We start from the raw sequence: 14,848 nt of genomic DNA, 5'->3' as shown, positions 1-14,848 counted from the left end.
GCAGGACGTAAGAAACTAAACAATGAGCCGGAAGATGCCAAAACACTCAATTAAGATCAGCGGAATTGCAGAGTTGGGGGATAATTCTCTGAGGGTTTTTTATCCTTTGTTATTGATTCAAACACATATTAAGATATTGATTAGTAACAATTTAAGCCCATCGTTATGATCAAATAGATTTTTGATATTTAACAAACGCTAATTTAAGCAGTACTGTTAGTGAAGATTTGATAAAAGGCCTGCAGTACATTACATCACTATATCTCAGCTTAAAGGTAGGGTAGGTAATTCACTTCATAAACTTGTTGTTATATTCCATGGAATGCTCTTAACATCCCAATAGCAATGAATATATTAAATGCTTTGACAATAAATACATTAAAAAAATTCATCTGTGGAAGCCGTGGCGCTGTAAAAAGCACGACCGGCTAAAATAACTGGATGGCCTACCTGCCTGTAAGCCTTCCATCTGTGCACAAACTTATCTCGTTCCCTCATTGGTCATGTGCGCGTTCGTGTGTGTTGGAGGAGGGGCTCTGTAAGGAAGTCTGAAGGAAGGGGCATATTTTTCGGCTGCGTAGTTTCAAATTCTAGCGCACTCGAGCTGGTTTCTCCATTCTTAACTGCCCTACCTTTAACCCAAATGTCAGACAGACATTCAAACTCCTCCATTTGTCCGTTCTCTGTTCCTGAAAAGTCCCCAAATCACCACATGTAGCTCTTCGATTTAACTCTAAGACTATAACGCTCTGTTCCTGATGTTCCATCATATTGATTTGGTTGGTGGACTGTGTGGCCTGGAGATTGGATTAGAGTCCCGCTGTATTCCTGCCTGAGGGGAGTAGCTGTGTTGTCTGTAGACAGAGCACATATACTGCAGAGACAGACTGATCTATTCTAACTTTATAGAGCCTCCATGGAGAGAAATATCACAATGAAAGCTGATGGGGTTTAGAGAAGATATCCACAGAAGAATTCAACATGGTTTAAAGGTGTTTCAGGGTGAGAAGGTCAGAGCTGTCAGTCAATAGTACACACATAGACTTGTGTAGTCCAGGGTGTACAGACAGGCACAAATTCAATGTAAATTGCATACTGGGATAGCAGTAAAGAGCATGACTGTTTGCATTTACCTCACTATTCTTATGTTTTCATCATTTCAGGGTGTGTTCATGTCACCGTTGAGTTATATCTTGACAACGTCGGGCTATACTGCTGTGTGCTTGCTGCTGATAATGGCTCGCATCATTGAGTCATAGCTTAGCAACAAGCCTGCTGTCCTATTTTTGGTTTCAGGCAATTATCCACAATGCAGTGTGATTGTGTGGTCCAATGACACTTCCAGATTGTGCATGTAATGAAGGGGAAAAGGTCTGTTCCCATATATGTCAAGTGTCTGCAGGGTTTTCCCCAAATATACAAGAATGCTGCTAAACCTGGAAACTGAGTCACAACTTGTTCCACACTGACAGTAGCACGCTTTAAGAAAAGGTAAAATAATATATATATTTAGAAATGCAGAGCTGATCTGTACTTGCTCAAACTGGATCATAGAGATAAAGCCAAACGCATCACCAGCAACATGATTTACAGATGATGATTCTAACTCTATTCCTATATATCACTGTTAGAAGGTGATAGAAATGTCATTAAATGCATGAAATGAAATGCAATTTGAGGATTGGAGAACCTGTTTCCTATGGTATTTGCAAGATTATTCCAGAAAATCTCCACTGATTATAAAAATGCATCTTTAATGTGACATTTCTGAGCTAGCAAAGGCAAATATGTTTTGCATTAATAGTAACAACTGAAAGCCTGTTGCCATTGAGCCGTTAAGCTCCATATACATCTTGCATAGTGCCTCAATTCTACATGTAAATGTACTTCTGTGTGAAAAAGTTCAGTTCAGCGATTAGTTTTGTTTGATTTAGGCTGCTGTTGTTAACAGATAACTGCCTCAGTGAGCAGGTAAGGGTTCAGATATTGTTGATGGCTGCTGCGGGGCTCCAACTCTTTAGTTATGTGACAGCCTCAAATTCTTTACAATGTGAGGAAGGCAGAGAAAAGCAATTACTTTTGACAACCTGAATGACATTACAATGTTTGTGATTAATGCGAGTTACTTTCAAGAGTAAAATGAACATTGAAAGCCTCCATGCCCATGGCTTCTTCCTGTAATCCAGCTGCTGTGGAGACTGAAAAGAGGTAATTAAAGGGAAGCATTGATCTAATAAGCTGAGAATGAGGTCAGTTCAGCTTCAAGTCAATCATACTGCTGCAAATGTTCTTATGACATTCTGGATCATTCAGTCCAGTCATTTCTACCCGCATGGAAACTGTAATATAGACTACCTGAATCTACAAATGAATTAAGACTGGCTGTCTAAAGGACTAGGAAGATCATCATTTTGGTATTGTGAAGCACACACAAAGATACGCTGCTTAAATGAATTACATGATACAATGAAATATTGAAAGCAATTTTTGCATATAAGCAAGTCAATAAACGATACAATGCAATGGCAAAAAAGCAAGAGAGATAACAGTAGATCCACTTGACAAATCTGCAGAGCTCAATCAGCTAACCATAGATCAACATCTCCATTTGTTTTTGTCTTAACCTCTGACTTAAGGGAACAGATCACACACATCTGTTTCCTGCTGATTGATTCTTCATTAAGAGATGTCTCTCATTAGGGAAACAATGCTCTCAGAATGCTCATTCATTGTGAAAACCCTCACTTAACCCTTTTTCCAAAAAATAAGCTAAGGTTCTTCCTGAACCACTTCTGGTCAGGGTTCTTCGAATCTTTATGCCAGTTTTAAGCTCAGCCGTGTATCAATGATGTGTCATTCACTTAGGGTGAACAATGTAGAGTGTAGTAAATAAAAGAAGAAAGATGGCGGATGGCATTGACTTAAACCGAAAAACAAGTATGGACCTACACTTACTAAAATCATTGAACATTCTTTTTTTAATCAGGCAATTTCTCACTAGACTTCTCTCTTTGTGCCTTTTCAATCTTCTATTTCCAACCTGTAGAACATGACAAGCCCACTGAAGATCTCATAGTTCACACTTCAGGTTACGTGCTAATGTTTGGTTTCTGCCGTTAACAAACTTTCGGATTGAGCACCAATTTATTTTTGGTCACAATGCTTCAAACTGTTAAAAATCAATTTTTTTTTTAATGTTGGTGGAAAAGGTTGTATCACAAGTGCAAATTGTTTAGTATTGCTTTTATAGTATTATTGTGGTGTTCTGTGTATAGGCTAGTATTAACGCAAAGACAGCATTTAGATTTGTTTTTACTTTTGTGACTATTATTGTCACCAGAACAACCTTCCCAAAGTTGGTGTTATAGTATAGGCCTACCTGCGTTTCATATTTCTATTTTTAGATTCGACCATAGACTTACGGATATGTATTTTATTACTTTTAAAGCAGTGGGCATGAACAAAAGTCTCTGGGTTATAATGCATTTGGGGTCCTGGCTCGGTGCATGCATAAGAGATTATATATCTGTATTCATTCAACCGTGTGCTCGGCTTGAATATTTCACATCTCAAAATCTCAGCAAAATCCCTTCTCTGTTCATCTCCCTTCTTCTTATGCACACTTTCCATCTTATTAGTCATCCAAAAACCCTGTTTACCTTTGTCTTCATCCCTTCATCCCCTGTTTCTCCCATCCATTCTTCATTTCCATCTGTTTAGGTATCACCTTTCCCCGTCTGTCTTTCACAGCACCTTCTTCATCCACTCCATCACCTTGTATCTCCATTTCACAATCATTCATCAAATCCCTTCCTATCCCTATTACTCAACTCATCTTGACCTTTTTTTCCCTCTCACTCCATGTCAATTAGCCACTCGCTCTGTCTTTGTTTTCTATCACCTGCTCACTCACTTCAACTCTCCTCACTACCACAATCCATGTATCTCTTTGCTCTCCTGCAGCTTGTTTCTGTTGCTGCTCTGCTGTTGAATGCTGATTTCCTTCTCTCTCACACACTTCTTTTCCTTATGTGTTTCAGCCTGAGATCCCATCTATAATATGAGCAGCATTTGTAGGATGATTCTATTACATGTTTCCTAACTGCTGGATAATTCAATAAGCACCACTGAGATGACACACAGTTATAATCTACTTAATGAAGCCACTGTGATGATTAATTGTGTGCTTTCTCTTCTGCCATTTCGTCTCTCCCTCCTCTTCTCTTTTCCACTCTTTCTCTCTGCCCCTCTTCTGTCATCCTTCTCTCTTCTTGCTCTCTGCAGGGTGTTGATGGAGAGCCATTCGAATGACAGCCGGGACAGTGGTCATCACTGGTGGAATTCTAGCTACGGTTATATTACTCCTTATCATCGCAGTACTGTGCTACTGTAGGCTACAGGTGAGGCCACAGCTGCTTTCAAACAGTGTTATATTCCCTGTATTTTCTCAGAAAGTTGGCATGAGCTGCGAGTTAAAGGTGTCCTTCAGAACCTATTCATAAGCATAGCTGCTTTAATCAGGGACATTGTGTTTGCAACCTCAAATAGCAAGGATAATAGGCGTGTTCCTTTAACCCAAAAAACGTAATTGATGAGCGTAGCAGCAATATTTGTCTGTGTCTGCCAAGGCTTCTCAAGCTTGGGTTTTACTGCAGTAGAAAATGTTTCTCGAGCTGTGTTTAGAATTGCATAAAAATACAGCGATAGACACTTAGACAGGCATGTTCATCAGGGAATAGTGGCCCTGATTTGTTGTACTCTTAAAGACAATTTAATCTTTGTAAGGATAGGTGCCCTAAAAAATAGACTATTTACAGCCATGCTAGCAGCTATTCAATGCTCAGCTAGATGCTACTGTCTGACATGCTAACAAGGACATCTCTAACGTTCTGGTGTTCAGTAGGTTTTATCTTGATAGTGTTGACCATTTTAGTTTAGCATTTCAGCATGCTAAGATTTGCTCATTGGCACTACAGTTGTTATGATCCTAAACCACAGTTGGACAAATGAACATGATGATGGGACGTGAAAGAAAGTCAGGGTTTTACCAAAGTTAACACGATTCATCCTAACCCATCCAAATGTCAGGGTTATCCATCCCAGAGACCAAAGTGGTGGACGGACTGTCTGATGAGACATTGCCATTCCTTGGGCCATTCCAACCCAGTCTCATAAAAAAACGTGTAATAACTACGTTGGTCCACAACGTAGGACGTAGTATTTCTACAAAAACGCCTCTGAAATTGTAAGATGCCTACGTTTTTTTTCACCATTCATTCCAATGGCTGGCGTCTATGTCACGTGATCTTCACATTTCTCCCTGCAGAAAAAAAAAAACATGGCCGACATTCGTTTTATTCTCGGTGGAAAATGCCTATTTTAAGGTTAGTTTGGCGATTAAAATGCCTTTTGATGTCATTTGATGCGAGAAATATGAGTTGTTATTTCAGATTATGTGTGCAGTGGATGTACATGATCTTTAGTTTGCTAGTTATTACGAAGATTACTTCAAGAAATTGTGTCTATACAACGTTTTCATTGTTACCAAGGTGATTGCTAGGGACGTTGCTATCGATATTATTTCTGTTATGTTGTGTAAAATGGTGTTATCTTTATTGCTACCCCCTTCCCCGTCAATGTATAGTGTTGGTCCACAGTGCAAACGTATTAGTTTAACCAAATCCGCATCTAAAATTGTGGCATAGTGTGGTGCCGAGAGATGGGAGTCGGAGGCGGGGTATCAAAGGTACAAGCTAGACTTTTATTTATTCATGTAAACAGCTTCATGCCCGGGAAGCGAAGACCGGCGGAGACAGGAAGTCCGGCTCACTAAAATGTCCGTGCAGAACAAACCCATAGATCCGTGGGTGAATAATGTCAATCACCACAATAGATACGTTATTTTCCCCTGTGCAATTCTCCATTTACTCAACAATAACACATAATTATCCTTGTGTTTATTTATTTGTTTGATTAATAAACACAAGTTGGAGTCCGTCAGGACCGAGGGGCGGAGCAGCTCATTTGCTTTACAGAATATTACACCCGGAAGTAAGTATTCTCTCCGCTTCGCTTGACAAACCATGAACAAACCCCGTGATAGTCCTCAAGCTCTGTGATTGGAGAGTGTGCAGAGCGTCGAACAGCACTTGAAATGGGATGGAACCACGGCAGACTGTCCAAAACTGGATTTGAACGGGTCCACCGCGTCCCCAGAACTACACATGCTGGCTATTGTGTGTTTCGCAACATGTTCTCTATCTATGGCACGTCTCTACTGGGAGTTGTAGTTTTAAAAGACTTTTTCATATTTCCCATAATAAGAAGTTGCCAGTATTAAACTGTGTACATCCCTGGAGGTTTAGGGGATAGGAAACACTCAAATTTAAAACATATAATTAATAAATGGTTGAAAATTGCTTGTGCCCATAATGGGCAGCATAATATATACCCACATGCCAGCTAAGGTCAGAAGAGCTTTATTTAACAGCTGGTCTTATGTCTGTGACCCCTCCTGTTGTTCATTGATGAGCCTGAAACATGCACTTGTCAAGGTTCAGAGGCACATTGTGCAAATATGGCAGTAGCCATCGATCAGCTTAAGATAAGATATACTTTATTGATCCCAAGTTGGAAACATTTGCGTTACATCAGCATGTGTATAGTTGTAAATATGCAGTGGTGTTTATTTGTAAATCATTTAGTATAATCACACAAATTCTGTGTTTTATATTTAATAATTCTGTGTTCTTTATTTATTGATTGTTCAATACCTGACAAGGTCGGAGATGAAAAACTTTGGTCACAGGTTCCTCAACAGTGCATCACAAGACATCTTTCAATATGTGTACCTCCACCATTAAATTGTCATATTCTGCACATTTCTTATACTATCTACATCTTATAAGAGTATAATACATATGTATAATATCAGTTAAAATAAGTGCTTCAACATAGTTAACATTGCTGGAGGTATGCACAAATATTGATAGATGTCTTGTAATGCACTGTTGAGGAACCTGCGACCCAAGTTTTTCATTCATTGCATAACTACACCGTAGTTGTGTAGGCCTATATGATATGTCAATAAACCTTAGAAAATCTTGAAATCTTGAAAGGGATGTGCAAAATAGTCATTATATACAGTCTTTAATTAACTATTAGTAGAGAATAACGAGTAATGAACATACTTTATAGGGATTCTATTAATATCTAATAATAAAAATAATGAAATTCAATAACATGCTTTAACCACTAGGTGTCCCTTTATATCAGCTGTGCACCTTTATGGTGTAAATACAGCCTATCTACCAATTGGATCAAATATAAAAGTCAACCGAATTAGTGTTGATACTGCAAGGAGACGTATTGTGTGAAAAGAAATGTAAGATGTTGTTTAATTGTTGATATATTTATGATCCACGTCACGTTTCCAGTGTTGGCGGCAGTTCCTCATGTTTGTCTAGAAGTCTTCTCATCAGGGCTCTATAAATAGAGAACTACAGCAGATATGTAATATGTAATGCAGCCGAACGGTGTATTACAATGCCGTTATGTGATGACTTTCAAAGAGAAAAGCAAGCACACTCAGAATAAAGTGTTTTCGGTCTGTTTCCGGTATTTGTTAATGACGATGTGCTGTGAGATGTGAGACTGGAATTGCACAGGGGGGAAATAACATTTCTGCACCATTTTAGATGCGGATTTTGTTAAACTAATACGTTTTCGCTGTGGACCAACACTATACTTTGACGGGGAAGGGGGTAGCAATAAAGATAACACCATTAAACAGTTACACAACATAACAGAAATAATATCGATAGCAGCGTCCCTAGCAACCACCTTGGTAACAATGAAAACGTTGTATAGACACAATTTCCTGAAGTAATCTTCGTAATAACTAGCAAACTAAAGATCATGTACATCCACTGCACACATAATCTGAAATAACAACTCATATTTCTCGCATCAAATGACATCAAAACGCATTTTAATGGCCAAAGTAACTTTAAATAGGCATTATACACCGAGAATAAAACGAAGTTCGGCCATGTTTTTTTTTTCTGCAGGGAGAAATGTGAAGATCACGTGACATAGAAGCCAGCCATTGGAATGAATGGTGAAAAAAAACGTAGGGATCTTACAATTTCAGAGGCGTTTTTGTAGAAATACTACATCCTACGTTGTGGACCAACGTAGTTATTACACGTTTTTTTGTGAGACTGGGTTGGCCATTCTGCTAGCGTAGCTAAAATGTACATTTATGGTAATGAGGTAAACACTCTCGGTACTTTTCAGGCTCCAGCTCCGAGCCTGAGCTGAAAACGCGTTGGTGTGAAAGGGGCATGTGTGTCAGTCATGGTCCTGGTCTTTGGCTGTCAGAGCATGTAAGCTTGTACATTAAAGACAGAAAGATCAAATTCAGTTAACAAAGAACTTCACAAGTTTTTAAATAGTTTCTCAAAGGATATAGTTCAATATTTCTGGGAGTATGCTTAATTTAAGACTGAGATTAGTTTAATAAAAGATTAATATCTGTCCTTTGAATTTAAGACAGTCAACAGGTTGAAACAGCTAGCTTGGCTCTGTCAGAAAGTGACAAAATCCAGCTACCAGTAACTGTAAAGCTAACTAATGATCTTGCTTCTTAGTATAAATACCTGTGGTGGGACACAATGCTGTTATTGCCGTTATCTTAAAGGTAATGGGCACAAATGTATCTTTTTGAGAGTCAGCAGGTAGAGAATTAATGGCAGGGTTGGTGCATATCCAGCTACTCCCATGTGTCGAAGTATCCTTGAGCACATCACTGAACTCTAAATTGCTCCCAAATGTTTGGCCAGAGCCTCGTATGGCAGCTCCTCAATATGCACAAAATCTCAGGATTTGTGGCGGCAAGCATTGTCAGACAGTACTGGAAAAACATTATTAGTAGAATATAGATGCTGACCTATACCTTAATGGCTTTAAGTGCATTTCAATGAACTTGCCAAAGAATGTATTCTGCTGTGCTTCTGCTAACACCATGGCCATGCAGACTTTTCAGTGGAATAAATGCCTTTCGCTTTCTCTTTATTGATCATTATCTTTCTGTTATGCCACTTTTGAAACTCTTCTTTTGCTCATCTCTCCATTTGACATAATTTGGTCCCTAATATTCTCCCTGTCTCTCTATCCCTTCTTCTTCTGTCATCTCTGCTCCCCATCACCTTTCTCGCCATCTCCTCCTCCATCCAGTATTATTGCTGCAAGAAGGAAGAGTCTGAGTCGGAGGAGGAGGAGCCAGACTTCGCGGTTACGTCCCGCCTCCCTCCGGTCCACTCCAATCACAACATTGTGGCGGCTACGGCCGCCGCCTCCTCCATCTCCAATGGCCCCGCCCTTTTCTCCACCCCTCCCCTGGCCAGGAAACTGACACGCTCACAGACCTTCTGTCCATCCTGTACGCACTATGACCTGCCTTTCTACCTGCAGCCGCCCCCTCAGCCGCAGATCCACCATCAACCTGATGGCTTGAGGAACGGAGGCGACCGGATCAGCTACCGCAGCGTGCATCAGCAAGATCTGGACCTGCCAGTGCCTGTGAACATTTCAAACTACCGGAAACCAAACCTGGCCCGGTCGGTCACGATGAGGGACATGTTCACACGCAGCTGCAGCATCAGCACTGATGTTTAGCTGGGTGAGGTTTGAACTCGTTGTCAGTGTGTGCTCAGATGAATAGGGATAGCCTAAACAAGACTCTGTTTTTGTCGTCTAGACCAGTTTAGTCCATAGTTTGGTCCAATCTTGTCTCCTTCTACTGGTCACCTTTCGCAGACTGAAGGACTCCGATGGCTCTCAGGACAGGATTTTCCAAGGTACTATGCTCAGGTCCAGTACCTTACATTTGAGCCACGATAGTTTAAAGTATTGTGCATTTACCAATATTACACATGTCTTGTTTTTGTTTTGTTTTAAATAGCTCTTTTTTAATATGAAAAAGGAATTTGTTTAACCATTTGATAAAGTTTGTGTCTTTTACTCGTGGCCTGAAAGACACACAGATTCCCTTAAACCATAATCGGCAGGGATTCTCTCTCTGTCATAGCTGCTATACTAACAAAATATGATTAGGAGAAGTCCAGTGTTTCCCTCTCCCGTGATGGGATGATCTGCCTGTTCCTCCATCCACAGATTATAAAGATTATAAAATATCACTCACCACCAGTGGAGGAAGGGGGGATGTCATGTTTTAGCTGCCATCCAATGACATTTCAGATAATTTAGGCCATAATATTTTAAGACATAAAGGGCTCACAGAAGATGGAAATCCCTGCTTGTTTTCCACAGAATGTCATAGAGGTCTCCATTTTGACATAGACTGGTTTCTCTGAGTGTCTGCTGACACAAAGAGTAACACACTTCAGCAGAGACTGACCTCTGTGTTCATGCAGGCGGAGTGACTGTAGGTGCCAAAGGGGGGATACTTTAGGTTCTTGCATTTGTGTGACTGTTCTTGCATGTGTGTGTGTGTGTGTGTGTGTGTGTGTGTGTGTGTGTGTGTGTGTGTGTGTGTGTGTGTGTGTGTGTGTGTGTGTGTGCGTGTGTGTATAACTTGATCAGTTGTTATAACGAGATTATTATTCCATTCACTTCAAAACAATCTTTCACCCCCCCTATGTAAACCAAACCCTGTGGTGGGTTGCAATAACATTTTAGACATTTCTTGCAATGGGTGAATGCATTGTATCAGTTTTCCCTTTAAATGTATGCTAATGTGAAGAGTGCTCCAACCAGGTGACAAAACCTATTTTGTAAATGTTTATTTTACAGATTAAGGCTAAAACATAGACTGAAGTTGTAATTGTGGCAGTCAGAGGACATTTTTAAGGCAAGGCTTTATAGTTATTTTAGTTCTTCTAGACTCTTCACTGAATTTATTGTGTTGTCTCTGGTTTGATAAATGGATTCATAGGCTAAAGATTAATTCCCATTTGAAGGCACATCTTTAAGTATTTAACAGGCCATAGTACACACTTTAGTCTCTCTCTTCTCTCAACTCGATGGACTGAGAAACATTTGCTCTTCTCTGAGGTACTCAGAGAGTTCCTTCCAGGGATTGTTTTTATTTTCTGCACTTGGCTGACCGGCCTATAGCTGGAGGAGCAGTTTTATGGACACAGAACACACGTTTCACAAATGAAATGATTTACCGCTTGATTTCATGAAGAAATGCTTGTGGCTTTGTGAGGGGCCTAAAGCTGACTGGATTGTCCCTCGCCCCCCCTTTAAAATGGATGGTAGATGCTGTTGTACCCACACTCCCTCTCTCTTTCTCTCTCTGTTGATTTTATCAGCGATCATGCTCATTAATATTCCCAAAGGGTGAAACAGCGAGTGATTTTGTTATAAGTTTTCCTCTTGTGACATGTGCTTTCCTGCAAATACACTACAACACGAACACACACACAGTTCTCAATGCTATGTTTTCTTTCCTTTTAAACAGATGTGACAGTTGCACAGGAAACTTTGTGCCATAAAGATTTATTAAAGAGAAATGTATTATTATTATGATTATTATTACTACAAGTGTATATTCAAATGCAGTGTTGCTTTTTCCCTACAGTATATGAATTACTTGCTTTATTTTATGATCCAGCTGGTTTTTCAGACTCAGTACAGTGAAGCAGAAACGTTTCTATCCTTGTTTCTAATATATAACTAACAGACACATTGTTGCTAATAAAATGGTGTGAAAATCTTTCTGAACTGTATTGTTGTAATTTCCTTAAATTAACTGTTGAGTCAAATGGTTCAAATTCATGTTCTAATGTTTGTGGATGAATGGCATTGGAATTCATTTGCTATATTTAATTGTGTTAAAGGGGCCCAATTGTGCTTTTTGGGGTTTTCCCTTTTTTGTTATATTATAGGTTTGTGCATGTAAATGGTCTGCAAAGGCTAAAATCACAAAGCACCTCTTTTTGAACATGAAATCAAGTAAACATGTCACGGTACAAAATACAAATATGAACTCTGAAAATGTGCATACACTGACAAAACTGAACCATTTACTTTTTATTAAATGTATTATGTCAACAGATTTCACATAACTTTATTAAGTTAGTTGAAAGCAATAATATTAAGTTTAAATAAAAAAATGAGGTTCAACTTAATAATATTATATGAAAATTGTTGACATAATACATTTAATTAAAGCCAACCTTTCAGTTTGTTCAGTGTAATAGGGCCCCTTTAATGATTTGGATTGTTTGTATCTTGATGTGCCGTTTGTTTACTATAATGTGTATTGAATGGGCTCTTCAGAATCTTTTTTTTTACATATTTCTGCCGGTTGCCAAATGTTGAACAGTGGATTCAAGCATGGTGCATCATCCTGGATTATCTTATTTAATCAACTGCTAAATGCTGGGTAAATATCACCAAGCTAGAACATATGACTTGGTCAATGCAACGCAAACAGCAGAGCTATTTAGTCCTGCAAGAAAATAAATCGGAAGTAGTATTTAGACCATAGGTTTTTTCTGATCAATGAAGTTTTGTTGTAATACTTCTTCACAGCAAAATGATCTAAACTAGATTGAAAACAGCAATCTCTGGGGTTCTTTCCTGTGCATATGTTGGTTGATGAAGTTAATAAGCCAACATCTGTTCATCATCTCAACTCCTAGAAGAAAATGAACTCTAAAATGCATTATAAATGTACTAATGATGCATCACAACATGAACTATAAGATGCTTTATAATGAGCTGTAGAAGTTGTGAGAAAACAGAAATGAAGAACTTCTATCTTTGAGTTCACAAGGTGTGTGTGTGTCGTTTATTTACCAGCTATAAACTTAACAAGAAAAATCATTGGAAAACGGTACTCTCAATACTCTATGTTTTCATAGGAACACTCTGACACTCTTTAACTGTGCTATATGAAGGTAAAACATCAGACAAAAGGCACATAAGATTGCTTGTGTTGAACCACAGACAATGTTGAACTATTCCTTAAATGATTATTGTTATAAAGCATTATGAATATGCATGAGGGCTCATAAGTATAATGATACAGTGCTATAAGCATATTATGATGTATTATGGTCATAATACATTATAGGCATGACCTTCATAGAAAGTGTTAACAGGAAAATGACTATCATCGCTCAGGTGCCTCAGAGAGAAATCAGTGAACCTACAGTACTATGTTTCTGACATACTCTAACAGATAAAGCAGTGAAGCCTGCCAAACCTCTAACCACAGTAACACTGATAAAGTCTGTTTGCACACGGATCCAGTCCGCCCGAGGCTACGGTTAAAGTCATGACAGCAAACATGTTTGAATTGGGAGCCTGAGAGACCAAAGTGGGACGCTTAAGTGCGATGATAAACCAACCTGACAGTCAGAGGCGAGGAGATGATAGCCACAATAAAAAAAGTCATCCGCACAGGAAGGCTAAAAAACGAAAATGGGGAAGCTTTATTCTGACAATAAACTGAATGAGTCAGAGAAGCAAGCAGGCTAATCATACAATAGAACAACAACGGGAAACTATTTCATGGAGGAAATAGAGGTAGTTATTAGAAAGATGAGTCAGAGCTAATGAATGAGAAATAGCACATACCACAGAATACACAGACAGATGGAGGCACATAGAGGAGCTCATATCAAACCTTCCTGGCAGAGATATGAATAGCAATTGTGTGATGGCATTTATACAACAGCACTGCATCAGCCATGAAAAACCTTTCACAATATGATGAATTCTCTTTCATGTGAACTCTCATTTAATTCTACAGGAATTGCACTGTGACCAGGAATTACTGTCACACTGGCGAAAAATGGATGGAAATGTATTTATTCTCTTGGCAGTCACTTAATTTACATGTAATGATATTTGGAATACATAGCATTTCTAGAATATGTTTACAGTACCTAGCTTAGAGATGAGTATCTCTGTCAGAAGTAAAGGCATGTAACATACAAACAGCTGATCGATACTGTTTTGTGATTGAGATGTTGTTGTGAAAGTGAGGTTGCAGATTTGTGGCTGTATCCTTCCATCACTTTGTCCAGCTCAGCAGGAGTCTGCCTCACAACCAACAATTTATCGGCTCCTTCTTTTGAAAGAGTCCTTCACCCTGGCTCTGGGTGCTGGTCTGAAAAGCTAAATATAACAACCAATCTTTCCCTCTAAGTCTAACTCAAGCCAAGCCTCCATAATGTGTGAGTACTTCAGTGAAAACACTGATTTGTGTAAGTATACATTTGTGTGCGTAGGTTTTTGTATCCATGTCTGTGTTTTTGTTTACAGAGAAGATTGTACTGTATTTGTGTGCATAAGTGCTTGAGCAAGCTTTGTGAATTATTTAAAGTCATAATCTCCTCCAGTGTAAGCAGAGCTCGTAGCGCGGCATTTCGAGGTGTATCGATGTTTTATGACATGCTTTGAATCATCCCCTTCATCTACCCCTTCATCCTGCAGGAGGGTGCTCACTCTCACACCCTGCTGTCTGCTGCAGCTCCTTTGCACTCTTTCTCAAATGTATCTTCTTCTTGTTCCTCTGCTATCTTCCCCCCTCCTTAGTATAGTAAGTTTGTGTGAGTGTGCATGTGTGTATGTCTTTTTTATGCTCCCTGGTCATAATTCCCCAGCAGTGAAATTTAGATGCAATACAGAGGAACGGCTGGTCTTCCATGAATTATGGACATGATAGATATGAGGCTTTCCAACTAACATTAACAGAAGCCTCCTCTCCGCTTATTGTCCTGCTGTTTCACCCTCTTGTCATATTCATATTACCATTCCTTGTGCTCTTCCTGCTCCTTCTGCTTACAATTCTAACCAAATTCACCAT

General features: G+C 39.2%; 1 protein-coding gene across 1 annotated transcript in view; it reads left to right on the top strand.

Annotated features, from left to right (window-relative positions):
- The window catches only part of fam163ba (family with sequence similarity 163 member B, genome duplicate a), a 34,461-nt gene extending 21,691 nt beyond the window's left edge, over positions 1-12,770 (top strand). Inside the window, exons 2-3 of the mRNA XM_034095362.2 lie at positions 4,285-4,400; positions 9,238-12,770. Of these exons, the coding sequence (XP_033951253.1) occupies positions 4,308-4,400; positions 9,238-9,678 (534 nt within the window). The 5' untranslated portion in view covers positions 4,285-4,307 and the 3' untranslated portion in view covers positions 9,679-12,770. The remainder of the gene's footprint in view (positions 1-4,284; positions 4,401-9,237) is intronic.
- The last annotated feature ends 2,078 nt before the right edge of the window (positions 12,771-14,848 follow it).

The sequence above is a fragment of the Pseudochaenichthys georgianus genome, chromosome 12 (genome assembly GCF_902827115.2).
Source record: "Pseudochaenichthys georgianus chromosome 12, fPseGeo1.2, whole genome shotgun sequence".
NCBI lineage: Eukaryota > Metazoa > Chordata > Actinopteri > Perciformes > Channichthyidae > Pseudochaenichthys > Pseudochaenichthys georgianus.
The sequence above is the reverse complement of the archived record's forward strand: the minus strand, read 5'-3'. Positions and strand labels throughout refer to the sequence as shown.